At 41.1% G+C, this 27,950-nt stretch overlaps 2 protein-coding genes across 2 annotated transcripts; one reads left to right on the forward strand and one right to left on the reverse strand.

Moving 5' to 3' along the window:
* Positions 1-72: 72 nt before the first annotated feature.
* Positions 73-19,500, forward strand: atp10b (ATPase phospholipid transporting 10B). The gene is made up of 21 exons (XM_038699956.1): positions 73-606; positions 3,941-4,145; positions 4,444-4,529; positions 4,822-4,928; positions 5,647-5,778; positions 6,014-6,141; positions 6,374-6,626; positions 7,902-8,101; positions 9,495-9,650; positions 10,352-10,886; positions 10,991-11,091; positions 11,180-11,306; positions 11,428-11,612; positions 14,804-15,071; positions 16,150-16,226; positions 16,309-16,434; positions 16,522-16,722; positions 16,885-16,965; positions 17,071-17,175; positions 17,499-17,686; positions 18,651-19,500. Exons 1-21 carry the CDS (start codon positions 170-172, stop codon positions 18,934-18,936), a joined length of 3,984 nt encoding a protein of 1,327 aa, XP_038555884.1. The 5' UTR covers positions 73-169; the 3' UTR covers positions 18,937-19,500.
* Positions 19,501-19,736: 236 nt separating this feature from the next.
* On the reverse strand, positions 19,737-27,193 carry fbxl3l (F-box and leucine-rich repeat protein 3, like). The gene is made up of 5 exons (XM_038699957.1): positions 26,859-27,193; positions 23,476-23,830; positions 23,089-23,211; positions 22,774-22,945; positions 19,737-22,149 (listed from the first exon to the last, which is right to left on the reverse strand). Coding segments are annotated over exons 1-5 (1,296 nt in total). The 5' UTR covers positions 26,861-27,193; the 3' UTR covers positions 19,737-21,505.
* Between the last annotated feature and the right edge of the window lie 757 nt (positions 27,194-27,950).

Below are 27,950 nucleotides of genomic sequence, written 5' to 3' on the forward strand. Positions count from 1 at the left end.
CAGAGGAGGACTAGGTGTGTCACTTGTTTTAATCTGAATTAGGCATCTCACCCACACACACACAGACACAAACACACACATAGAAGGAGAGGATGGGCCTAAGGAGAGTCTCTGTAACTCATAGGAGCTCTAAGTGTTGAGAGGATGGGAAGGACACGTTGGTGAGAAGATGAAAAGAAAAACAGACAGAGCAGCCATGACGTGGAGGAGCCCTCTGGCCCTGGTGAGGGATGCTCTGAGAGGTCAGAGGGCGCGGGAGAGAGACCTCCGCAACTTGGTGTCCAATCTGCCTTATGAGGGCCTGGAACAGGGGAAACAACCCAACCGCTACTTCCCTGGCAATGCCATCAAGACCACCAAATACACCCTCCTCCTCTTCATCCCCATGAACCTCTTTGAGCAGTTTCACCGCTGGGCCAACATCTACTTTGTGGGCCTGGCTATTCTTAACTTTGTCCCTGTGGTGAATGCCTTCCAGCCCGAGGTAGCTTTGATCCCCATCTGTGTCATCATGTCTCTGACGGCTCTGAAGGACGCATGGGAGGATTTCAGGAGGTACCTGTCGGACAGGAAGCTCAACAACATGCCGTGCTTCATCTACAGCAGGTAACTGACTTAAAGACAAACATGTCCTGAATGTAGATACAGTGCGCTGGAAATACTCTTAGTGCATTAATGGAATTTATGATTTTTATCATAAAATCATCCAGCATGTTGCTTTCTGCGAGATTGTGTGCTACAGTGTTTGTGTGTGTGTGTGTGTGTGTGTGTGTGTGTGTGTGTTTTACCTCCTCTGTGTTTCAACACCCCATGAGAATTTTTGACTTAGAAATAGAAATATGTGAGGGATTATTCATCTTTTGAAGATCCTCACAACAATATCTCTCATCTGATGAAATTCTCATCTGTGTGTTGCATCAGCAAAGACAGTAAGGTTAGCGGTTATCTATTTTTGAATTACTGGTGAAAAATGAATAATTCACAAAGGAGGATAAACACTGTAATTTTCAACCCTTTCACTGCTGTGATTGTGGAGTAGAGTGGGAGGAGGGGGATGTATGGATTTTCAGTGGATATGATGTGAGACTGAATGCACCTCCAATGATGAACCCCCACAAATTCAACCTCTGGAAAGGTGTATCATTAACCAGCGGTTGCTTGCTTTCAAATTTCCCAAAGATGAGTCAGCAGGGATGTTGTGAAGTGCCGCCTCAGCCAGGGGAAAACATGCATCGTGTGTGTGTGGCAATAGGGTCGAGGTGGCCTAAGTGTAGACTCCAGACGCAGCATTTCAGACACTTTGGAGAACACACTAGTCCCTCTGGGCCTTTTAGCATACACTGGTCGTCTCTGCCTCACACAATCAAATAAGCAGCAGCTGAGTCATGGCGAGCAGCCTCTCGTGGGTCTCTCATGGCTCTCTGGGTGTGGATGCTGAAGCTCCATTTTGGGCTTGTAAAGATTAGAACAACATCGATTGGCTGGGATTTCTTTGAAGCATACAAATGTTTCAGAAGAAGCTCAAGAATACATTTTAGGCTTCCACACGTTTCCCTCTTTTTCTTCATCTAGGTAAAGTTTGAATGCTATTAAATCTTCCACACATCCTTGCAGTGCATGTGCTTGTCAGCATGGAATGCACTCAGGTGAGAGGGATTTGATGTTAATTCATCAGGCCTTTCAAAGATGTACGTCTTTATTTCTCATAACCCTTCACCCGTGTGCTCTTTTCACAGAGGTGTGAAGTGTTTGTGTTTGAGCATGACGTGCCTTATCTTCAGGGTCATCCTATCTATCTCATCTCTCCTTCAAACTATTGTCAATTCAACCACGTTCAAATGTACCGAATGTGAAACTGCGCTCCCAGAATGCAGTGTTATTGGTGGCTCTTAGAGTCCCCTCCCTGTGGCACCAGGTCCCAGTTTGGGAACTACAGCTACTACAGTCCCCATGGTCCTGCTCCCCACCCCTCAACCCAACAGGTAAAGGCAGTTGGCCGCCCAATCTGAGTCTAGATTCTGAATCGGGGTTCTGCCTGTGTAAGGGAGTTTTTCCTTGCCACTGTCGCCAAGTGCTTGCTCATGGTGGGAATTGTTGGGTCTCTGTAAATAATATTACAAAGAGCATGGGCTAGACCTGCTCTATATACAAGGTAAAAGGTACAAGATAAATATGAAAAGTAGAGTGAAATAACTTCTAATTCTAATTCTAATTAAATTCTACTTGTGCTGTATAAATAAAAGTTAATTGAATGTCAGCTCATGTTACTGTATTATTAAACATATTTAGTTCTATTTATGGCTGACTGCAGTGCATTAAAACCAGTCACCACGCCTCACTGGCCTCACTGGGTGTTCCAGTATGTTGTTTAAGAGTGGCGAGAAGTCATTTTATCTAATTATGAATGTGACATACGTCGCATCAAACTAGAAAGTGTCACTTTATCTCTGAAGATTGTTCCGTCGCACAATCCTGAGGCTTTATCACAAAGACACATCAGGTAGCCAAATTCACAAGAACAACAACATATTCCATTAATCGCTTTAACATCAGCTTTATCATAAATGTCAAACTTTGCCTTCAAATCAGTATGTTGGATGATTAGACAGACAAAAACATTGTTCGGCAATGCATGTGAAAAAAGTTTTTTGAGACTTTTTTGATTTTTTTTGGCAAAAAGTTAACAAGTATAATCACACTCTCATATCTGTCTGTTAAATATGCTACAGCCAGCAGTTAGCTTAGCTTAGAACAAAGACTGGAAACAGGGGGAGACATTTAGCCTGGTTTTGTCATTGTAACCCAAAGTTAAAGCTCAATAATTAAGATTATTGTTTAATCCATACAAAATCCAATGTTTAAAAGTAGTGCTAAGCTAAGCTAACCGCAGTTCTTGGCTTTAGTTTCATATTTAGCATACAGACAAGAGAGCGTTCTCATCTCACGCTAGGCAAGAATGCAAATAAGCATATTTTCCAAAATGTCGAACTATTACTTTTGACAGTGTAGATCACTGACATACATTTTAAAGCCTTCTGATCATGTCTGAGATGAAATGAGCACCATGCAATGTGTGACAACACACTTTTGAGAAATGGAACCCCCATAGCTGGGTTAGTCAGACTGCCTGATGTACAAAAGTGTACATATAGTTTTTGTAACATAGGACAGAATATCTGCGCAACATGGTAAGTATTACTATTCAGTAAAACATTTATTTTTTCAATTCAATTTGATTTATACAGCACCACTTCATCATAGAAGTTATCTCATTGTACTTTTAATATTGAGCAGGTCTTGACCGTACACTTCCCACCATGAGCAAACACTTCCAAGGAAAAACTCCCTCCCTCTTAGCAGGCAGAAACCTCGAGAATCTAGACTCAGGGTGGGCGGCCAACTGCCTTGACCAACTGGGTTGAGGGTGTGGGGGTGTGGTGATACATGGCAGCCACCCGATCAGGTTCTACATGCAGGGCAGCATACCTGCAGCTCTCTGTCACCGGCGGTTAGCAGGCTTGACGTGTAGATTTAAACCATAAAGCATGTGGCTCTCAAACCCTGGGAAGAGCCTCAGCTCATAATGCGTAGTAGCCGACAGTGTGTCTTCCTCTGAACGCCTCCTCTAAAGGTTTCCTTATACTAAATCACACAAAACACATCTGGGCCACTCTCCAAAAACAGCAGCATTGATTTTTCATTTGGTTGTATTGTTTAGTCCCTAACTTAAGCACCTGCTGTGATTTTTATCCATAAGGAGTGAGTCAATATTTCATTTGATTGCATAAACGTTGACAAAATACTCCCACTTTGCCAATACTGCAGTTAAAAAATGTGACAAAAATCAATATAAACGCCACCCAGGGACTTGTGTCTCTTTGTAAAATAATCTGTAATGACTGTTATAATGACTGTTTCCTGAAATGACATGCCATTTCAGGAAAGATAAACAGTTTATGGAGAGGCGTTGGAAGGATGTGAGAGTGGGAGATTTTGTGAAGGTGGTTTGCAACGAGATCGTCCCTGCAGACCTCCTGCTCCTGCACACATCAGACCCCAACGGTGTGTGTTTCATAGAGACGGCCAACCTGGATGGAGAGACCAACCTGAAGCAGAGGAAGGCGATGTCTGGCCTCTGCATCTCGGTGAGGAATAATTACAGTAATTTTTGGCTTCTCCTGTGTTTCTACTTTCTTCACAGTCTTTACCTCTCTGCCAACATGACAACTGTGACATCTCATGACATTACTTACTGGTTGTCTGCTGTAACTATAATTATATTTATTAAAGACGTCAGTAACAACAACAAAAAAAACCTGTTGGATTACATATCTGTTTCCTGCCTGTAATAATCATTCTGTCTGTCTCTAAGTACAGGTTAAGTTACATTGAAAAAGTTTCCATTTGTAATGTAGTGAGTTCATACCTCTTCTCAATTACCAGGACCCTGAATTTCAACCTGAAAGCCTTGACAGCGCCGTGGTGTGTGAAAAGCCAAACAACAATCTGAACCATTTCAAGTGTTATGTGTAAGTATCAAATGCACAGATCACATGGATTCCCCAAACTGTTTCTCTGAGCCTTTCAGAGCAGCCGGGCAAAACTAATTCCAGACCCACTCGCTGCACTTTCTGATGCCACCAGAAGCATTACTGGGGCTGTAATAGACTATAATCGATTTCCTTGGGCACCACAGCTCTTACAGCTGTCCAGTTAAGGCTGTAAAGCAAGAGAATTGCTAATGGGGAATACATAAGCAGTAATGAATATCTAACAAGATCTGACAGTACAAAGGAGGTTTCTCACTTTCTCTTGCCACAGAGAGAAACCCAATAAGGAAAAGGTGGGTGCTGGAATTGGGAGTCTGCTGCTGCGAGGCTACACAATGAGAAACACGGACTACGCTGTTGGCTTTGTGGTGTATGCAGGTATATTCTCCATCTTCTCAGCTGCTTTACTGCTGTGACCTTGAGCTGTTTCTGATGTCCAGGGCCATGGCCAATACTGAGGTCATGAGTCCACATTTCTCCAGCACTACCCCACCCACCTAAGACATTTTTTTACTCACTGCCAACCAAACTCTGTAATAACTGTGATATATTATAATTTCTTTTTGCATATTCAGTCAAGTTATTGTTCAGTTATACTGTGTACATTTTTCTCCTTATATTGTACACAGCTGCCAGAAATGTAATTGTGGTAAGGACTAAATTCTTTAAATTTTAATGCAATTACTTTAGCAAGTATTATGTTTACCATGTTCACAATCATAGTTTAGCAAGTAAGCATGCTAACATTTGCTATTTGGTCATAACTCAAGTACTGGACAACTTACAGTTGTGACTAATGGCGCTATGTGAAAAGTTAAGAGCTCACCAAAGTCATCCTCTGGGGACCATGAATATCTATACTAAATATCATGGCAAAAAGATTGAGATATTTCAGTCCAAAGTGACCAGAGACATGCCAAACATATACAGACAAACAAAATGTAAACTCCTCTTAATGTCATAATAGCCCCCCCAAACTTTTCCAGACAAATTATAGGACATGACCTCAGTGCCTACAGTGGTAGCTGTTTTTAGATATAATAATAAATTTCCCCTGTTGGTAACTGTATTAACACCTTCTGATCCCACCTCTAAGGCCATGAAACCAAGTCCATGCTCAACAATAACGGGTCGAGATACAAGCGCAGCAAACTGGAGCAGAAGCTGAATGTAGACCTCCTCTTCTGCGTCATTCTCCTCTTCACCTTGTGTCTCGTCGGAGCAATAGGTCAGTGAGGAATTACATAAATTTACCATAAAATCACTACTCTGGCCGATGAATGATTAAGGGTTTTACATTAATGGGGGGATGTCTAATTTCCAATAAAAATCTGTCACATTGGCCACGGACCCAAACACATTCCAGGAGAAGAGGGAGGAGACAGGGGAAGGTGTGGTGCCAAAAATAACTTTCCTCCCTGCGCAGCAGTCAGTGTGATTAATCCCTGTCCTCACACATACAGGTCACTTCCTATGGCTGCAGGCGCTGCCCGGTGTGCCCCCTTACCTGGTCCCCTTCAGCGACGGTCACCTGGACAGTCCCAGTCTGTCTGGCTTCTACATGTTCTTCACCATGATCATCCTGCTGCAGGTGGAGGAAACTGGGCGTATGGAGAGTATTTAGTGTGTTTTTAGTAATTTCTTAAAATCATCAAACGTCTTCTCTTTCTCCCTTCTCTACCTTTTCATTTTCCCATCACTCCTCTTATTACCTGCCATCTCAACTGATCACTACTTTCTCAATCTATCCTTTCTGTTCTCTGTATTTTCATTCCCTCTCCTCTCCTCTCCTCTCCTGTCCTCTCCTCTCCTCTCCTCTGCAGATCCTGATTCCTATCTCCCTCTATGTGTCCGTTGAGTTGGTGAAGATTGGTCAGGTCTTCTTCATCACTAATGACATCGACTTATATGATGAAGAGACAAACAGCCGCATACAGTGCAAGACCCTGAACATCACAGAGGACCTGGGACAGATTGAATACGTCTTCTCCGACAAGACTGGCACCCTCACTGAGAACAAGATGGTGTTTCGCAGATGCTCCATCATGGGCACCGAGTACCCACACAAAGAGAATGGTAATCCTTCATATTGAGACATTTTGATATGAGCTGTTGCGGCACTTTTCACTACTTTTCATAGCAGGCCCCTATGTATTTATGTATACACACCATTAAAATGCAGTAATCCATTTTCAACCAGCTTTATTACCAATTTTCTCTAGGGGTAATGACGTGAGTCCATTTGCTGGTTTAACGTCAATGGTCTGCACATGACATTTGACATTTATGGTCCCAGTAGCCCAGAAGTCAACAGAGAATGAATCTTTACTTTGGTCATAAGCCTAACAAAGAAAGAGGTCTGGATGAACCTACAGGTCCAAAATTTCTGCCTGTTGGGGTGTGTTTAGCTCAAATGGTACATGTACAAGGTCTTTACTGCAGCAGCCCAGGCTCAAATCCGGTGGCCCTTTGTTGTTGGTTGCCCCCTATCACTCTCCCCAGTTCCTCATCCACTGTTCTTTCAAATAAAAGTACAAAATTGCCAAAAAATATAAAACATTACACTTGTGCAACACAGGAGACCTGGGAAATGTAAAGATAACACTGGCACCACTTTTAGCACACTAACACTTAGCATGCTAGCTGGAAACATCTTAGTTTTAACAAGCTGACATTACTGTGCTACTGTAAGATGTTAATGTTAGGATGTTAATCGTAGAACTAGGATGTAAAGCTTTATTTTTTTATACAACTCTGTTTTATTGAGACATGACATCATAATTACATAGCTTCTGAAGTGGAAGCCTGTCCAGTTTTACAAAATAAAGGAAACCTAGCGCCCTCCCACCCACTGGTCCACTTTTACAGAATGGATTAATGTTTTGCAGCATTTACACAGTATCTCAAAAAAGTGAGTACACCCCTCAGATTTTTGTAAATATTTGATTATATATTTTCATGTGACATCACTGAAGAAATGACACCTTACTACAATGTAAAGTGTACAACTTGTATAACAGTGTAAATTTGCTGTCCCCTCAAATTAACACATCACACAGCCATTAATGCCATGAGTGAAGAAAAGGCACAAAGTAGATACTCCCCCCCATTTGACCTGTATATTGTGCTGTGTCCTGATCAGAGACACATCCATTTTTTGCTAACACTAAATGCTGTCTAGCTTCAATCTGATTCACTATATTTTCTAATTGAGTACCATAGTCTAGACTGTCTGATCCAGGTCTTTAAAGTCCTTTAAAACTCCAACTGGGGTCAAAGGCTCCACGTTTTAACATGAGTTGTATATAATATACAGTAAATACTGTATCAATGTATTTTGGGGATTTGCAGCCATCCGCCTAGCTGTTCTTGAAGAACCAGAATCAGGGGAGGAGGTCATCTTCAGTCAGCGGCCACAACCTGCTAAGACTGGATGGTCCCTGGATTCTGAGGACACCAGTCCTCAGGACACACAACATGGCCATGGCAGCCAACACAAGAAGAAGGACTCAGGAAATGCCCAGAGCGATGTGGCCTTCAGCAGTCCACTGGTAAGATGATCGCCCAATCGGGAAGAAAAGGCAGATGTTTAATTGAGAGTGGCGTGGGGTTATGGGGTTTGCCTGTCTTGATACTATAATGCAGTGAATGCAGGGTAACAGGAAGCCACCATGGGGAAAATGGTCGTCAGCATTTCACCTGCTGCTCATGCAGAAGTCAGGTAGTTCACTCAAGACCACCTGGAGGCACCCAATAAATTAAACTCAATCTTCTTGATTAACATGTGTCCTTGCATGTGTGAGTAGCACAAAGAAATAACAGATCAAACATGACACTGCATTTCTATAGTGTGAACTGGCCGACTACAATCAAACCCAATGCAGGGATATGGGATACTGAGACGTTGTCTTACCTTGTGTGTACAATGTAAAGGGAAATTAATTATGATTTTCTTAGTGGACTGGAGTCCATCCCAGCATGTCTTGGGTGAGGAGCAGGATCCATCCTGCACAGGTCACCAATCTACCACAGGGCTGACAAGATTATTATGATAAAAATAATTTGGTTGAATCAGTTTGATTGTTGTGCGAGGAGATAAAATTTTATTTTATTTTTGTACTGATTTAATTGTAGTAGCTTCAAGCCAGAGCATTATTTCTGCTTCTTTTCTTTATATTTGTTGACTAATTGGGTAATTTGCATTTGCAATTTGAGTAATACATGTTCTTAAGATCTAGAAATTTGAACTTTTAATCTTGACCAGATTCAAATAAGAACGTTTCTTTCTTAAATATGTTCCATGTACACATGCACATACATACACACTCAATAGACCTCAAACTGACATTTCTTTTCCCATATCTCGCGCATCCTTATGTCAAAAGGCCTCATGGTCCCAGTCCCCGCTGCAGATGGCCGAGCAGCTAGGTGTCAGTGATGAGCACATCCATTTTGGCTCAAAGTTGCCGCTGTGTCTGTGACGGGGCATATGGTCATGCTGGGCACCATTTGGCACAGACCACGGATGTCACGTAAACTGTAAACGTGCACTATAGATTAGTCATCGTCATCTTAATATACAGTACAGTAGCTCTGTGTCTATTTATGGGCAAAGGGCAGAGTCCTGGAGATACAGGCTGAGACAGAAAAAAAAGTCTTGTGTTTTTTCCAGCAGGGCAGCACAGAGCCCACCTTTGGTATTCCTCATGCTGTGTCTCTAATGTGGCAGAATGTTTGTGTGAATGGAAACTTGCTCCCTTCCTTCCTTCTGTCCTTCTGTCCTTCCTGTAGTCTTTCCGTGTACATGGGCAAACTGGATGAAAAGGTCATAAGATAAAAACTTTTTCAAATCTTGTCATGCCAAATGAGTGAAAGCTGAGTGTAAGAAAGAAACTTACAGAGAGCTTTTAATTAAAAAAAACTGATTAACTTTTATTCCAACAGGAAACTGAGGTGATTCCAGACAGGAAGCTGCTTCAGCAGATTAGCAGGGCAGAGTGCAGCAGCAGCCGGGAGATAGATCCTTACCTGGACTTTTTTCTGGCTCTCGCCATTTGCAACACGGTGGTGGTTTCCATGGCAACAGCTCAGAGACAGAGGGTGAGCACTCCGTTTACTGTGACTGTGGAAGTAGAGATGGAGGGCACAGTCAGGAGAGGAAAGATGGACGAAGGATTTGTCCTCTTGAAACTCCCTGTATGCAAACTTATAAAATAGATGGCAAACGTTTCCTTTAGAAAACATTGTGGATGATTTATTAATTGTCTTATGCATTACTTTATCATTTCAATAGGTCTGTTAATCCGGTGTTCAGTTATTTGGCTGCAGTACTGCAGTGAAATCTCCATAATTTAATCAGTAACACACAACAATCAGGTTTAAATTATTCTTACTAACCTCAAAGATTTAGTTTAATTTGGAACTTTTCTTAAATTGTTTAGCTTTAAGTTTCTGTTCTTTCATCAGTGGTCAGTTGCCTACTAATTTTCTTTCATCTTTAAAGCCCCAGTTGTAAAGATTGTGAGTTCTCACAAAATTAGCCACACAGTAAAGGGAGATTTGCAGGGGCAATCAGGGTTGCCTTTATTAATTTTAGCACTCCCTGCTCTTGACTGTGCTGTTCAGAGGTCTGGCAGATGGGAGAAATATGTGGGTTTTCCCTTGAGTTTATAATTAAAGGTAAAAGCACAAAAAGAAACAGAGTAGAAATGGACGGCAAGGACTTTTTTTGGGTGTGCAAAATGTCAACATACAAGCGCTACATGACAAACATGTTTTGTTTTTCTTTGCTTGGTTTTTAGGTGAGTGGGGTTTCACACTCCTCTCAGACAAATCGCCCACTAGATACTTTGTCCAACTTGGTGAAAAAGCCTGGCTCTCTTCGCCATTTTTTCAAGCGCAAGCCCAGGAGAAATCGTACCATGTCAGAGGACTCAGTCATAGAGGAGGATCATTTCAACCCCCGTATAAAAATGGAGGTGTCTGGAGACATTAGTCGGCTCCAAACACATTCGCTCCACACTCCATCCGAGTGTAACAAGCCTGCACTGTCCTTAGATAATCTCAGATATGAGGCGGAGAGTCCAGATGAGGCAGCCCTGGTGTACGCAGCCAAAGCATATGGCTTCAATCTGCTGGCCCGTACGCATGACAGCGTGACTGTGAGGCTCCCGTCTGGGGAGGACCTGGTGTTTGAGGTGCTTGACACCTTGACCTTTGACTCCAATAGGAAGAGAATGTCTGTTTTGGTGCGACACCCAATCACCAAAGAGTATGTCCTGTACACTAAAGGTGCAGACTACGCCATCATGGAGCTACTTGGTACACCATACAAGGGTATGTGCAGGTTATTCATTTATATTTACTTGTATTAGTCAATACTGAGACTATTCATAATTCAAAATGAAACTACATAAATATATCTGCGTCATTATTTTCAGAACATTTCAGCAGGAATCAGAAGAATATTGCAGCCGATACTCAGCATCATCTCGACTGCTATGCCAAAGAGGGGCTGCGTACACTTTGCTTTACAAAAAAGGTGCATAATCATATGTATTGATATTTATCAGCACCACTATCTTATTCTAGAGGAGCACTGTTTCATCATTTTCCTGCGTGTGCTGCAGGTTGTGAGTAACAAGATGTATGAAAGCTGGTCAGTGAACAGACAGAGAGCTCTGGCTGCTATAGACAACAGAGAGGAGCTTGTTATGGACACTGCTGTGCAGCTTGAGAAAAACCTCTCCCTGCTAGGTAACATGCATCTGTCCAAGACACATCATTCATAATAACCACTTGAAAAACACAGAGTATAGCTGTGTGATAAGCTCAGTGACTGAATCATACCTTGCTTTGGATATATGTCCTCTTGCAGGGGCAACAGGCATTGAGGACCGTCTGCAGGAGAGTGTCCCAGACACCATCATGGCACTGCGGGAGGCAGGGATCCAGGTGTGGGTGCTGACTGGTGACAAGCCAGAGACAGCTGTCAACATCGGCTATGCCTGCAGGCTACTGGAAGAGGAAGACCTGGTGATTAGCATGAGCTGCAACAACAAGGTGAGGAGGCCTGTTTTGACTTTGACTCAGAGCTGCTTTGCTGCTTATAAGAAACGATAAATGGTGGTACATGTTTGATTGATGTCTTAGACCACAATTATGTTTTTGGTAAATCAAACTGGCTTTGTCCAAAAGTAACAAAATCTGCCTACCAGCAGTTGTCAGGCAACAAGCAGAGAATCCAGGAAGTTACCACTCCAAGCAATGGTCAGCCACAGAATTTAGTCTTCAGGATGTCAGGTGCCAGGATTTTTCACTTGCTTGACCAATACATGGGTTTATAAGGACATTCTCTGTTGTTGTTTTTTAAAGCTGATGGCACATAGCACATTCAATATAAAAGAAGTTTTAAATTGAATTTGGTCAAAGAATATTCAATAAAATAGATACAAGCATTGTACAAGTAATCACAAGGCAATGACAAAAATGTCTGTCACGTGCAAAGGTGAAAGTCTTAAGCACCAGACAATAACAATACATATAAATGCCAATGCCGTGCAGCTTTAATTAATAGCCCAGGCTTTTATTTGCTTCAATAACTGAACTCACCCTGCCTATATTTGGGATAGGCCTTTAATTCCTTTGGCACAAAACGCCTGCTCAGCAAGAAATAGGCTACAATCAAATTGTTTATTTCAACCAGTATGAATATTACTGGTATAACAATTTGGCTTTTTTCATTTCTCTTGTTTACCATACAGGTAAATCTAGATTGTTTCAGTAAAATTAACTGAACGATTGAATTGCGGAGAAACTAACTGATCTTACGATGTGTAGCATGTCCATACTGATAAAAGCTTAAACATTTATATTTGTATGTGTTATCTAAGCAGCTTAGAACTAGCTCTAGCAGGCAACCTGGTGAGCTTCAAGAGGTTTTATACATCCAAAGAACTTCTTTAAAAAACCAGACCAGCCGTAGCCACACCAGGCCAGTAAAAGGGACAGATGTCTGGTCTCTTGGGACAAGGCTTTTAATTTCAGTTTTACGGTGTATCCCTAATGCAAAAAGAAGTGCATTTATTCCATGTGCATAATCAAAAAACTGTGCATTGGTAATGGTTCAAATGAAATGGCTATCACAATGTCTAAAGTGCAGCCATGAGTACAATGCATGTAACCTATTGCTGTTCACTGTGCACACACTTGTAGTAATAATAGTAAACTTTAATATATATGTATATACAGAGACACAGAGAGAAAGATGAAATAAAATACCACAGTGAATGATAAAATAAAAGCGCAAAATAAAATGAAACATTTTAAAAAAGCAGGATAAACAGAAGAAATAAGATGAAAATAAAAACAATTAAAAAAGCAGGCGGCTCAGATAAAATCCGGATATACTTTCCAACAAAAGTGGGTTTTTAGAAGAGACTTAAAGGACTGACTCAGACAGCCTAATTTGCTTGGGCAGATCATTGCAGAGCCTTGAGTCTGTGACGTCACTTATAAAATGAACTGGCTATGATCACAATCTATGTGACAATATTTCTACTGCAAACAAAAATAACTTGGAAGAAGATGATATCTAGTATCTATTTTTTAGAATATTGTGAGTTCTCTCTGAAACATCAGATTTCATTTAGGAGTTGTTGTGCCGAGCAGTTCATCTTACATCCAAAGATCTTACCAGACCTTTCAGGTAGTTAAAATAAAGTAAAATATCATCTGCATAAAGAGATATAAAATGTGTTAAGTGTGGTGATTGTATGTATGGTGAGTTTTTTAAATTAATGATTCAAAAAGTAAAAACTGTAAATACCTGGAGCATTAGAAGCTAGCACACACTACAAACCCCCATTGAACATTGGTCTTTTTAAACAGATTAAGGGAAGACGTGATTTGTATTTCAGATATCACATACAGCTTGTTTCTGTGGGCAGAATTTACTTTTTTTGATGGTCACTCAGGGCAAGTCATGTGTTTTCCAAGCAGTCTCACTCGTGAGCTTGTCTTCCTCCAATTTAAATGGCCAAACCTTTTTGACCACTTTTATATTATAACTAAAGGTCAAACCCTCACATTTTTATCTGAGAAGGATAAGGTGTCAGGTGTGGACCCTGCTTCTCTGGGGTCATTAAAGATCTGGTAGCAAAGGAATGAGCCCTTCATAACAACCTGACCATGTTTAACCATCCCCGGCCTCAAATAGACCAAAATTACCTGTCGGCTTTAACGGATTCGTTGGGAGCCTTCTGGAACAAAGGGACTGCCGCGCTCCTCTCAGACGGGACTAGTCATTGATGATGAATGGAATGAGATACCCCCAATACAATATCTACTGCTTTCATATCTAATTACCCTTCTAATTTTCAACCTCAGAGGAAATACCCCCGTGCCCATGCTGGTAATGAACTATTTTTACCACCGTAACTCAATGACCACCTGAGGGATGCATTCCCACAGTCATCAGCCTACTACACCTAATGAAATTTAGCTAGAATTAGATAGATGATACAAAAACAGGATGTGACCCAATTGTTTTATTTTTCATCAGGCCGGTTTTCCTTTTGGCTAAGAGGTTGGAGTTATTTACACACAACAATGAAGAGTCTGATGGGACCAGAGCCTCGTAATTGCTTATAGTCAGACATCATGAATGTGACTCAACAGCAGAGTAATGTTTTGTTTCTTTTACCAGCACATACCATAATCTGTACTCTCCTGTAATAGAGGAATAGTCTTTAATCTTGTACCTTGTTATGTTATGCAGTTTGCTTTTTTGTTGATTATTAGAGATGTCCAAGTTACAACTTATACATATTGTCTTCATTTTGTATTTTCTTTAGGTTACCGCAGACTATCTTGTCAGTTAATTAAAGCAAACTTTGTGATAGGGTTACAACAAACAATTATTTTCATTATGTATTCATTTGATGATAATTTGAATAATAGATTAATCATTATTATATTTATATTATATATATCATTTGGTCTATAAAATGTCAGAAATAAACAATGAAATCCTCACGTTGTTTATTTTGTCTGACCAGCCAACACATAAGACCAAGAAAAGCAGGAAATCTTCACATTTGAGAAGCTGGAAGTACAAATTGAAAAATTATTGATTATCAAAATAGTTGGTGATTCATTTTCTCCAACTAATTGTTTCATCTCCAGTTTGGAAAGCTTCATAAAAATAATAACAACAATTATGATCAGCAAAATAAGCAGATGCTGTTTTCCAGATCACGTGCACCTCCATCATCAACTGTACACTGGAAGAGATGAGGAGGTACAGCGCAGACCCTCGTAACGTGGATACAACCCAAGATATCTCCCTGGTGATCGATGGGCGCACCCTGACCATGGCCCTATCGTCGGATCTGCAGGACCGCTTTGTTGATCTGGCAAAGCGCTGCCGCTCTGTGCTCTGCTGTAGAGTCACACCCTTACAGAAGAGTGCAGTGGTGAAGGTGGTCAGGGAGAAACTCAAAGTCATTACACTTGCTGTGGGTAAGAAATTTTTGTGGAATCATTCATGTAATTCCAAATGCCTTAATGTTGAAAGCAGTTGCATAAATGCAGTAAATTAAAAAAAAACTGTTGTAAAACTGAAGTGAGATGAGGTGAGGTGTTAATGCAAGACTTAGTTTTAGCTTTCTTGCCACAAAAATGTTTCAAGATTGTCCAATCCCGGAGTGTCCCTGAGAGGCCATCGTGAGTGTGTGTTTCCACTTACCTTTTTCATCCATTTTTCATCATGTAAGTTTACAGATCTTCAACAAAAATCTATAAACTGAATACCATTGTGCACTGCTCGTAGGTACTGCTGGGATTTGAAGAGATTGTAATTCTTGGATACAGTAAGCTTTCTTTCACAGTAGACAGGTTGACATGTCACAGTAGGAAACACTTAGATGTGTAAATAATCAAATTAATAATAGCTGAATCAGATTTAGTTGCTTCATATTCAGGGTCCTGGTATCGTGCATGCTGGCTCACTGGAACATCTGCATAGAGCCCATAAAAAAGACAGAAAGACGTGGAAGGCAAAAAGTATTATGCTGGAAAGGCTTGTTTTTGTGAGGGAATGCATGAAAAAGTGGTTTCATGGTGCAATGGATAGTATGGACTTTCTATGTGCATGTTCTCTCCATGTCTGCGTGGGTTTTTCCGCTTTCCTACCACAATCCAAAGAATGTCAAATGTCAGCTGGGATTGGCTGTATCCCCCTTGCGGCCCTCTAAATGATAAGCGAGTCCAGTATAATTAATGGATGGATGGTCCTGCCGAGACACTTCGTTCTTTCACAAGGTTCTATAAGACTTTCTGGCAGACATGTATGCTGTTATCTCATGATGACATTAGAGTTCATTTATGTCCGTTTATGTGGAATATGTTTGATAATGTAGGCAAAAACTATAAAATAATACAGGTTGTTTGCATAAAACTCTAATATATAAATATAATTCCCAAATAAATGCATTTTTAAATAATTAAATTTATTGACACACATAAAGTCTGTAGGTTTAAATACATTTTTGCATTAAGTGTAACTGTTGTTCAGGTGATAATCACTCTGTTGCTTCAGGTGACGGTGCAAATGATGTCAACATGATCCAAGCAGCTGATATCGGCATTGGGATATCCGGTCAGGAGGGCATGCAGGTCTGAACTTAGGTCTTTAGCTTAGAAAATGTTGTTGGTTCTTCGGCTGCTCTCACTGTCCCAACTTCTTTGTCATCTGCAGGCGGTCATGTCGAGTGATTTTGCTATATCTCGCTTCAAACACCTGAAAAAACTTCTCCTGGTTCATGGACATTGGTGCTACAGTCGGTTGGCCAACATGATCATTTACTTCGTCTATAAGAATGTGGTGAGTCTTGTGTCTGCATCTGCTGTCTACATCAACACATTGTCTGGATTTCTCATCTAATCATCTGGAGTTTAATATGTTCCCCAGGCTTACGTGAACCTGCTCTTCTGGTATCAGTTCTTCTGCGGCTTCTCTGGCGCTGCCATGATCGACTACTGGCTACTGATTTTCTTCAACCTCTTCTTCACTTCTGTACCGCCCATCATGTTTGGGATAATGGACAAAGACGTTTCTGCAGAGATGCTGCTGGGTGTTCCCGAACTGTACAGGACCGGACAGGGTGCAGGGGTCAGTGACACTCCCAAACCACAATGCAACTCTTCATTCTGAGAGACAAAAATCTTAAGGCCCTCTCCTCCATGTTTATAGAATTAGGACTTGAGTAAAATGCACAGAATACTTTGATGAGTTTATGCATTTTTATGTATTTAAACTTGTGTGTTTGTATAGGAATACAACTTTGTAACGTTCTGGGTCTCCATACTCGATGCCTTCTATCAGAGTCTGGTGTGCTTCTTTATTCCATACTTGGTAAGAGTCTTTGATTATACATTGTGCAAAGTTGAATCTGTCATGATCCTCTGAGTTACCAGTTGTATTACTGGTTTACAGCTTTCTGCATTTCCCCCCCCCCAGGCTTACCAGGATTCAGACATTGATGTTTTTACCTTTGGAACTCCTCTGAACACAATTTCTTTATTTACTATCCTGCTGCATCTGTCAATAGAGATCAAAGCCTGGGTGAGTGCTGAACTGATATATATTTCTAGATACAATCGCGGCACACCTCCAGTCAGCCAAAACTCTTATCATTAAACAGTTTCAGTTAGTATGATTTTGAAACTAATATACCAAACAGTTATTTGTACCCATTAAAGTCACTGTGTTTTTAAATGGTGCAATACAAAAACAGATAATTACCAGACAATTTTGACTAATGGAATTGTTCTCTCTGGGTGCTCCGGCTTCCTCCCACCGTTCAACATCATGTGGACTAGGTTGATTGGTGACCCTGGAATATTTGTCAATACACCTAATTTCTGTTTTATGCATCTGTCTTGCAGACGGGGGTTCACTGGTTTACCATGCTGGGCAGCGTGGCGCTGTACTTCATTGTGACACTTATCTACAGCAGCTTCTGCGTCACCTGCAACCCTCCTTCCAACCCGTACTGGATCCTCCAGGACCAGATGGGCGACCCCATGTTCTACCTTATCTGCATCATCACTACTGTGGTGGCCCTGCTGCCCAGGTACCATCAGTGTCATCCCCCCTGTGTGTGTCCCCAGAAGGGGGGATAGTAATTTCATATTCCCTTTGTTATGTACTCACACTGATTTGAATACTTTCTTACATCCGTAATTCTACTGGAGGGAGATTCTTAATAAATCTTTTAATTGTAAATTTCCCATCAGATCTACATACTTCACTGTAATGTATATCTTATAGAGCAAAGAAGCAGCAGATTGTGGCCTTCCCTCCCATTTTACTCATTTTCCTCCTGCTTTTATCTCTACTACTTTTAATTTTCTGTTGATCGAACTAATTGATTACTCAGCTTATTGTTTCAACTCAATATGTAACTAAAGGTAGAGTAGTCACTTAAGCAGTTTGCAGTCTTTTTCTACTTGTTTGATCAGGATATTCTAGTCCAGTGTTCATTATTATTGTAGGTTAAGATAGGATAAGACTTCATTGATCCTCGGGGGAAATTCACAAGCTACCAGTACATAAAGTAATTAAAATAAGCCTCACCTTTACCAACTGCAACATTACAAGTGATGGAAACATGAATGCATCAATAATGAAAATCCAATAATCATACATATGATTATGAAACTGATTCTGCATAATGAGCGTTTTTAGGGGTCACAAGTCAAAGAGGTTGGAAACCACTGCTCCACTCCTCTTTAAACCCAATCACCTGATAATTATATATCATTCATGTATTATTTTGAATTATTTTGGACTTGCACAGATCATTAACTACTCTGTAATTGTTAGGTTGTAATGGTGCATAGACTAGTCTAGGCTGATTTTTAATTAAATAATGTTAATTGTGAAGTTCAGGAACGCCTGCACCACGGCTCAGTCTTCCTCCTGGTTGCTGATGCGTCGGGAAAGTGCTGATATTTAGAGTGAATGCTCTGATTTACATCAAAGGGCCGCATATTTTTCACTGGCCTACTTTCTCACCACCACACTCTCTCCCCCAGGTACACGTTTCACGTGCTGAGGAACTCTATCGCCCCCACCCCGCTCATGCATGCCAGGCATCTGGACCGGCTGGACCCCTCCACGAGGGACAAGTGGATCAAGGAGTGGAGGAGCTTCAGGGTCAGAGGGCAGGTCAAACGCTCCAGGCTGTCTACCCCACCCTCTCCCACCCTGGAGACCCCTGTGGACATTTATCCCCAATCTCCCACCACCTCTGAAATCATGGGAGATGAACTCACACAGAACGTCAGCCCTGAAAACTATCAGAGGCCTCTACACAAATGACAAATCATTGGCAACTTGAAGGAATAAGATCATTATTTATTCTGAAAATTGTAAATATTCTAAACTCACAGTGGGGTACTGATCTTACATAAATGCAATCAGAGATGAATACTCTTCCTCTCTGACTTGTGACAAATCATTGATTTGGGTGATGAGTTAATTTTGTAACAAAAATCGTGTATGGCCCTCTCCTCCTTACTCTCCTCATAACAAGCTGCCATAGTGAACACATAAGCCTGTTACCTTCCTGATGGGTTTTCAGAGCACAGTGGTAACCCAATTAGTCATGCCACCCACCCCTCCAAAATGTGGCACTTTTCCAGAACAAAATGCTTAGCTGGTTTAATATATTCCTCTCACCTAGATACCCTAAACAGTCACAATGCATCCTGTCACTGAGGCAAATACACTTGTGGTTCACAGATTTTCCATTCTATTTGCCTGCATGCATATATATATATATACACAGTATAGGCTGGGCCTGTGACTAGTTTAGTGTATTTTTTACATATGTAAAATTTGCTGTGGAAATACATGTAAAAGAAAAGGCTTCTTAACTTCAAAGTCTGGTGCCTTTTTTATGGAAATGAAGTGTGCACAAGCCGAATCCACTTGTAAAAAGGGCTGAGTTATCATTGGCACACTTCACTCTACAGTAGCAGCGCTGCTTATATAAGGTCCCACTGCCTCCTGTTAGATCATTGCTGACCCCTAGTGGTGAAAATGAGGAGCTACAGAAAGGTCAAATGGGACAAAGTCAGAAAAACAGCCATTAAAACAACCAAGATGAGGCTTGATTGTATTATAGTCACAAGAAGGTGTAACATTTATTGAGAATTAAATACAGAATTAGTAAAAGTGACAATGAAGCAGAACTGAGAAAGCCTATCACTGCTGCACGTACATGAAAACCACAATTTACATTTTATTTACAAATAAACAAATACAAGGCAAATCTGATGTATCATGTGGCACAATGTGGCACTGGATACTGTGTACCATGCGGTGAAAAAAAAATCATCATGGTAAACAAAGAAACCACGACTACCAGATGTTTGGCCTCTATTTTAAACACAGAAAACTAAAAATACACTAAAAATATATATTTTGCATTTCTCACCTTGATGAAAACCTGATACAACAGAATTTTAACTGAATAAACACTGGTTTTACTATTATTAACTTTATAGTCAGTGTTCAAAGTATCCCAGGGTCATTTTGTTGTTTGGTGGTGTTTCATCTTATTCTTGAGAATTTCTGAAGATGCAGTCCAGCAAGAATGACGTTTGATAGGTTAGAAAATGAGCTTTTAATGCAATAAAATTTCAGCAGTGAAAAAAATGATAATGAAAACAACTGTTAGAAATTGTCTGGATGTAAAAATCATAAAGTGTCCAGCTTATGCAGGGTTCGCGGGGGGGCAGGAGCCAATCCCAGACATTGGACAGAAGGTGGGGTACACGCTGGACAGGTCATCACAGGCCACACAGAAACAAACAACCATATACTCATATTTACACCTAAGGGCAATTTAGAGTCACTAAGTCACCTAGCCTGCATGTCTTTGGACAGTGGGAGGAAGCCGGAGCACCTGTAGAGAACCCATGCATATACGTGAAGAACACGCAAACTCCACATAGAAAGGCCTGGGATGACCCAGGCTCAAACCCAGGATCTTCTTTATGTGAGGTGACACTGCACCATGTTCAACCAAATTAAGATGCTGTAGTTTAGGACAACATATTAAAGTCTCCGCTGACACAAACTAAACGAATACACAAGAATACAAAAGAACCATTGTGTTTTACATGAAGGTGTGACTTTTGCTCTGACTGGAAACTCTTGTTCTCAAGTTGTGGGCTGCAGTAGTATCACTGCCTATGAATGGCTGGATAAAAAGGGCGAAATGTAGGAAATCAGTCACTTAAGCTGGAGTAGATGAGGCAATATGAGACTTAAAGGGAAATAGCTACAAGGTAAAGAACAACGTTTCAACACAAAACAAGACCTGGAATTAAAGGAACAACAACACGATATGTGACAACGTAAAAGCACGAAGTTGGAATTTTTGCTTTAAAAAAAAATCGACTCAGTGTGTGAGATGCTTTTCAGGATGATTGATGACGTGTGGTGCCTTTAATATAAGCAACCAGCAGATGGCAGACACAATTCCTTTACAGGCAGTGGTTAAAAGGTTGCACTGACAGACGGTAAATTCAGACCGTCCTTCACAGACTGAGAGAATCTAACTGCGTCCAAAATCTCACATTGCAATATATTGACAGAAATCAATCTGCAATATTAATCTTACACCAAATTCACTGCACTAAAGATACAAGTGACAGCTTTAGAAATGACCCAGTAAGCCAACCAGGAGCACTGACAGAGATTCTGCCTCCTGCCTAATTCCTAAAACAGCAAATCACACTGCAGTCTCATACTGAAGCTTAGGTCAAACAGTAACATGTGTTAAAATGATGCTCACGTGAGCTTCACACAGTGAGTGTCCATAAAAGTCATATCGTTCATTAAAAGCCCTCCACTAGAACCACTCATGCTCCATGTGAGCCTACCACGTGGGCATCATGTCAGGAAACCACCGGCGGCCCAGGTGCTTGGACACCTCACAGTGGATCTGCTCCATGTTGTAGCTATTGTCTGGGATCAATACCTCCTCCATGATTGACAGCTGAGTCAGCCTGCCCCCACACATCTTTACAAACTCCACAAAGCCACTGCAGGTCACTTCACATTCGCCCAGCCCGATGGCCGTCAAGCTTTTGCAGCGTTCGGCGATACGGATCAGCTCCTCATCCAGGGGCTTAAGGCCGTTGGCGCACACCACCAGCTCCACCAGCCGGGGGCAGTTCAGTCCGATGCGGCCCAGCATCTCTTTGCTAACTGCCCGGCCAAAGTACAGGTGGGTGACGGGGGTCTCCTCACAGAAGAAGGGCTCAAACTCCTCCTCATAAAGGTAGAAGTACATGACGATGTTGACCTTGGGTGAGTGTCGGACCAAAGCCTCCCAGCTGCTTCTTTTGATGGTGTGAAATTGTGTCTGGCCAGGGTTTTCGCTCACCACGTCAATGCGCAGGTGCTCCAAGTGGACGTGTTTTTCAGAGGAGAGGGCAAGCAGGAGCTCATCACTCAGGAGATGGTAGTTCAACGCCAGCTCCCTGAGGCCATGGCACTGGTCTGCAACACACAGGATACCTGAGGACAGAAAGAGAAGTTATGTGAATGGATGCTTTTTTTAAAAAAAACAAATAATCCCTGCGGCTCTAGGCATAGATTGCCATACAGATAATTATGGCCCCAAGAGGATGAATCCTACTGATTTTGGTAATCAGCTGACCCTCTAGCACCACCATGAGGTTAACATTTTTGTTTTTGAATGTTTTGAATGTCTGCTGTCTTGAAAACAGACATTCATCACTTGGGTCATCCCTTTAAAACTTAGAGTTTATGACCAAATATCTGAAATATAATGACATTCCCATCATCCTCAGCTGTACTTTATGTTTAGTGCTTATTAGCAAACTATGATGGTGAACATGATAAATATAGGTAGGTAGGTAGATTTATTTTGTCATAACATAACAGGTTATAGAGTGAAATTGGGTTTGTAACTCCCTTCTGCTACATAGCAGACAATATCCATTAATATAGAAGCAATTACAAAAATGGTGAACAGAAACAAACTAGATTCATTTTGCTTGGATGTGCTGTAAGATAGTCACAAATTAAAGCAACATGGAGCGTCCTGGTGGCCTAAGACACTGACCATTTACTTGCAAAATCCCGGTTCAAGCACGGCTCAGGGACATGTATAGTTACCTGCTGGGGAGACATGAGGACAGCTGCTCATCTTCAGTAACTTCAGGGTGTCGCTGTTGTTGGCAACCAGCACCTTCAGGGATGGGTCATCCACTGGCGTATCGTCAATCCTGATGGAGGACAGGGACTTGGAGTTGACAAACACCACTGTCAGTGCCGACACAAAGTGAGCCTGAGGAGGGACAAAGAATTGTGATTGAACAAAAATCTTTTTGTTTTTACCAAATAAATGTACAGAATTAGGGGTATTTTTACCAAATAAAATGAAAATAGAATGTGTTGACATGTGCATGTGAAGCAAAGGCAGTATCTTACCTGAGACACATCCATGAAGCTGGGCCGTGCTGTGGAAATCAGCCCCAGGGTCTTAATGGTGCAGTTCACCAGCTGGGAGAGAATGTCACATGCTGCCTCTGCAGATTCTGTGCAGCTGTCCACCTGATTTACCAACAGAGATTCACCATTTAGGTAAAAGCAAAAACACACACACACAAAGGACAGGAGAGATGGAGGTGTAAGAATAATCTCAGCCTAGATGTGTTAAACCCACTAATGCTGAGACAGCTGATGCGTCATGAACAGTTCTGCAGCAGATGGTTTGGATTAAGGAGGGCACATATTGTTTTTGAGCAGCTGTGTTGTGAAAATAGAGGAGGAGGTCAAAAGAGAGAAGAAATGTGCGACAGCAGGGAAGGCTCTTACCTTGAAGCTGACGTACTGCAGGTGCTGAGCGTGCTTCTTGATGATCTGCTGAATTAGGTCAGGGTGAGTGGAGCGCAGGTAAGACGTAGCCGGCTGATTGAGCTCAAACTCAAACCTTCTCCACAGGTCAGGGGTGTGAAAGACGTCATTCCAGCAGCGGCACACAGACGAGGCCCTGGCCCGGTCGATGAGGGACAGATGCTGGAAGATCTGGAGGACCACGTGGTAGGGCAGGTTACCCCAGTCCTGTGAAGAAGTCGGGTCAAAGCCGGACGCCCTCTGCTTCTTAGCCCTGTCCTCATGGGAGGGGAAGGGCTGGCACTTTGATTTGAGACCTGTCCTTCCTCGCTTCATCCTGAAACAAGTCAGCACATTGTGGGATCATTAGATGAGGAATGGTTCAAAGTTTAAACACAAACAGTAAAATTATTTATGCACAGTGTGTACATTTTTAATAGTGTATTACAACCTGGGAGTCACAGTTTCTCTCAGGTTCTCTCTATGCTAAGTACCTCTCGAGGTGTATTTATGAGATAACTACCATTTTTTTTATGTAGGCAGGGAGAGAGATAATTGCTGTATTTTAGGTGAAATTAACAATCATAAAAAACAATAATTATTATTGACAATAATAAAAAGATGGTAATTATCTAAGAACTAGACCTCAAGAAGTACTTAACACTTTCAATAAGCAAGTTTGTCAGTGGTTTTGAGTATAAACATCTCAGCCTCTGTTTTAACCCTATGTCCCAAGTAGCCTAGTAGTATTTTTTTATTATTATTATTGTACTCTTTTAGCTTTTGACACACTGGTTGGTATTATAATAAATAAATCAGTCATAATAAAAAATAATGGTTTATTGAACAGCTCATTTGATCACACAGATCTTCTACTGTTCACTGAGTAAACAAATCAGTCACTATAGGTCACTAGATCCCACGAGTTTTTTCACTGTAGCCCATACACACACTGAGTCACACTTAAGCCCAGTCCTCCTGTAGGCCTACTCTAACACTCGACACAAAAATTTCCCAAGAGCCATCTTTTAAAGTAAAACTTGTTTTTAACACTGGAACAACTACATGTGTGTTGTGAAACAAAACAAGAACCACACATCATGATCATCACAACACAAAATTGCCAAGTTGATGGAACCTGAACCGAAGCGTCTACGAGTAGTTAGATAATAAATAATGAGAAACTCACCTCAAAAACATGTCATAACACTGGACAAATTAAGATGTTTTCCACTGGTCTTGTGGAAGAAATCCTTGCCTCATATGATGTAGGGGAGAGCGGGATAAGTTGTCTCGTGTGTAAGTTGTCACACTGCTCATAACTCCAACACTAGAGACTCTATGTCAAAAATCAAATAGCCATTTTGTGTGACTTCTTTTTCTATGTTCAACTTCCTGTTCACATGTGGTCAAGGTCACTCTAATCTGAGGTGAGCACAATTTTATTATTTTTTGGCTTCAAAAGTAAAACATTTGCACTTTACATTTTATGTATTCCAACCTTATTAGGTATGAATGTTCAAAATGATAACTTTGCACAAAGTAGAGGAGACAATAACGCGTCTTTTAATACTTCAACTGAAGTGCTATGTTAAGCTAACCTTGAGAAATAGCCAACATTAGCACACATGTCAGTTTGGGGCAAGTTGTCTCAATGACTTTGGGGCAAGTCGTCACATGTGCCCCAGTACAAATAAACACATAGAACATGCTCAAAAAACTATGTGAAATTGTGTAATTACCTCTGACACTAGTATTAAATGATACTGTAAATAGAATCTTACACACTGTAGTTTACAGCAGCAGCCATATGCCTTGACAAGACTGAATTCATGACAGAGTATATACGGTCTTATACCGTAGGCATGTAGTATGTTAGTAGATACAAACACACACACACACACACTACATGATCCAGTTATTAATTTAGTTAGGCAACAAGGGTAGCAGACAAATAAGCTTGTAATTAATTTGTAATTGCAAGGAGGAATGTGCTTTTGAAGGAAGGAAGAAAATTATAAACAGAAGACAGAGAATGACAGTACACCGCCTGACATAATGTTAAAGGCAGTCAGGCAGGTGAAGTTGAAGAACAAATCAATCAGAAGTACAGCTAAGGATTTTGATGTAAGCCGCTGACATCTCTTTTGGCCTCATTTATGTGGAGCCATTTTCATACAATATTCCAAAGAAGACGTGGTTTAAGTGTGTGAAATGCAACAAATGGGCCCGCGATGCTTGCACCTCAGGTCTGGCAATTTATGTGTGCCAGAACTGTGACTCTGATGTCTGATTAGTCAGATACATATGTACGTCATACAAAAATGCACATTGTTGCATTAGTGTGTTTAAACACCACATCTGTTTTGTTAAGAAGTTACACATTTAAGCAAGTTATCTGCAGCATTACATTCAATTACCATAGATCTATTTGCACTCCAGAGAACGTTTGATTTCAAAGTTCAAAGAAAGAGGTTGTGCCACTTAATGTGTGCTCTGACAACATTTTTGTTTTGAATTAAATTATTTATTTTCCAAATTCTCTAGGCTTGATTGTTGATTGATTTTACTTTTAGTTCTGGTTACAATTTGAAATTGAAATCAATATTCACAATTAAGTGTTCTAACTGTTTGATAATCCAGTGTGACAACTTACCCAATGCAGTGTGACAACTTACCTGCCGATGGGGCAAATTGTCACAAGTGCACACTCTCTATTCAACAGTCTACAGCTCCATAATGTGATAAGATATGAAGATGTAATGAATACAAAACTTCTGCCCTAGACTTCATTCTTTCATTTGGTTTGACATTTGTACCATTGTGATGTATGGTGCTCATTAAATATTAGATGGTGTGTGACAACATACCGCTCTCCCCTAATCGACACGCATGCATGCATTTATTTAAGAATCATCATTGACTCATTTAGAAAGGTCTTCACTTTTCACAAACTAGACCTGTTCTGAGGCTTCAGCAGTAAATACTGAGCATATAAAGTCTAGTTATAGCTATGTTGGTCCAGCCTATAAATAATCATTAACAACGTGTTTTGAAACTTGATACTATGTGACCCAGCGTATTTACAGGCAGGTCTTTAAGAGCATGATCAAATCTAATTCTATACCTAAATTAAAGTCATTATCTCTATATTTTTATAGAGAGCATTAATAATAATAATAATGTCATCCTCATAATATTAATGTGTGTTTATGTGAAGGAAAGCTCTCCGTGTTGAACTGAAAAGAAAAGCACCACCTGTGGCGCCAGGTGAACACGTTTACAGAAATCTGGACGCTTTCTGAGCACACAATAAAACACATTTCAAATACCGAACAAACGCCAGTAAAACACGTGTTACTTACATTGAACTGCTAAAAAACACACTTTCCTCTCGGTTGTGTGCTCAGACGGCGTTCACTTGGAGTCATGGCTGGAGATGACTGTAGAAATGCTGGCTGTTGCTGATATAGGACAGCAGGGGCAGCTCCCATAATAAGCTCTCCTCTCGGCTTTAGCGACAGCTTGACGGGCGCTGACGAGCAGCCGGTACACGTGAGCTCAGGAAAACATGGATCTGCCTGCCTGCATCTCCATCCACCATCATGCATGCAGAAACACATATCTACATTCAGTCTGCCGTTACTTTGACTCATTTATATTTGTGGGTGTGTTTGTTATTGCTGTGTCGTGACCCACGAGAGGGGTGCGCACGATACAGCAGTAGCCTTATATGTGCACGCATGCAGAGAAAGTAGGTCAGTGTGTCAAAGTGTGCGTGTGTGTGAGAGAGAGAGATGTAGAAATGGCCATTAGTAATCACAGAGGGGCACAGCCTTCCACTCTTCCCTAGAATACTAATCTTTTGCCGATTAAATATTATAATGTATAAATGTTAAATCCAACGCCATAATTTGTAGAATCTTTATTGGTTACACAATGCTCTGACAAACTGAGCTATTATCTGAATACCTTAGGTTAGGCTTACACCATTTAAAAAGGGCTGCAGTTGGAAAAAAAGTAATGGATTAACCTCTGGTGATATCTTTACAGAAGAAATCTGGATCCTCAGAGCTGGATTTCTGTTAATTAAGAAGTAATTAAATTGAGGAAAAATATGATGGCCAGTGCTGTGTCTCAAATTTAAGTGTTAAATCACATGACAACTGGTCTTATCATTACTGTCACAGTTTGTTTTTTAGCCACACTCTCTTAAATTCCCAGACCTGCAATCCTCAACCTGTCCACCAGATGCCCTCAGACTTTCCCTCCTTTTCCCATCATCTGACTGCCACACCCAACTGCACACCTGTTCTCACCTGTTTCCCTGGCCCACCGGCTCACCTGCCTGCCAACTGTCGACATCTCCCAGCTCTGCACTCCAGCCACCAATGTCTGGTTCTGCACTCCAACCACTGATCTCCAGTCCTCTTCACCAGCCTCCTGATCGGTTCCAC

Source organism: Micropterus salmoides, unplaced genomic scaffold (genome assembly GCF_014851395.1).
Source record: "Micropterus salmoides isolate LMB-PRFRI ecotype aquatic unplaced genomic scaffold, ASM1485139v1 Ms_hic_scaffold_5, whole genome shotgun sequence".
Taxonomy (NCBI): Eukaryota; Metazoa; Chordata; class Actinopteri; order Centrarchiformes; family Centrarchidae; genus Micropterus; species Micropterus salmoides.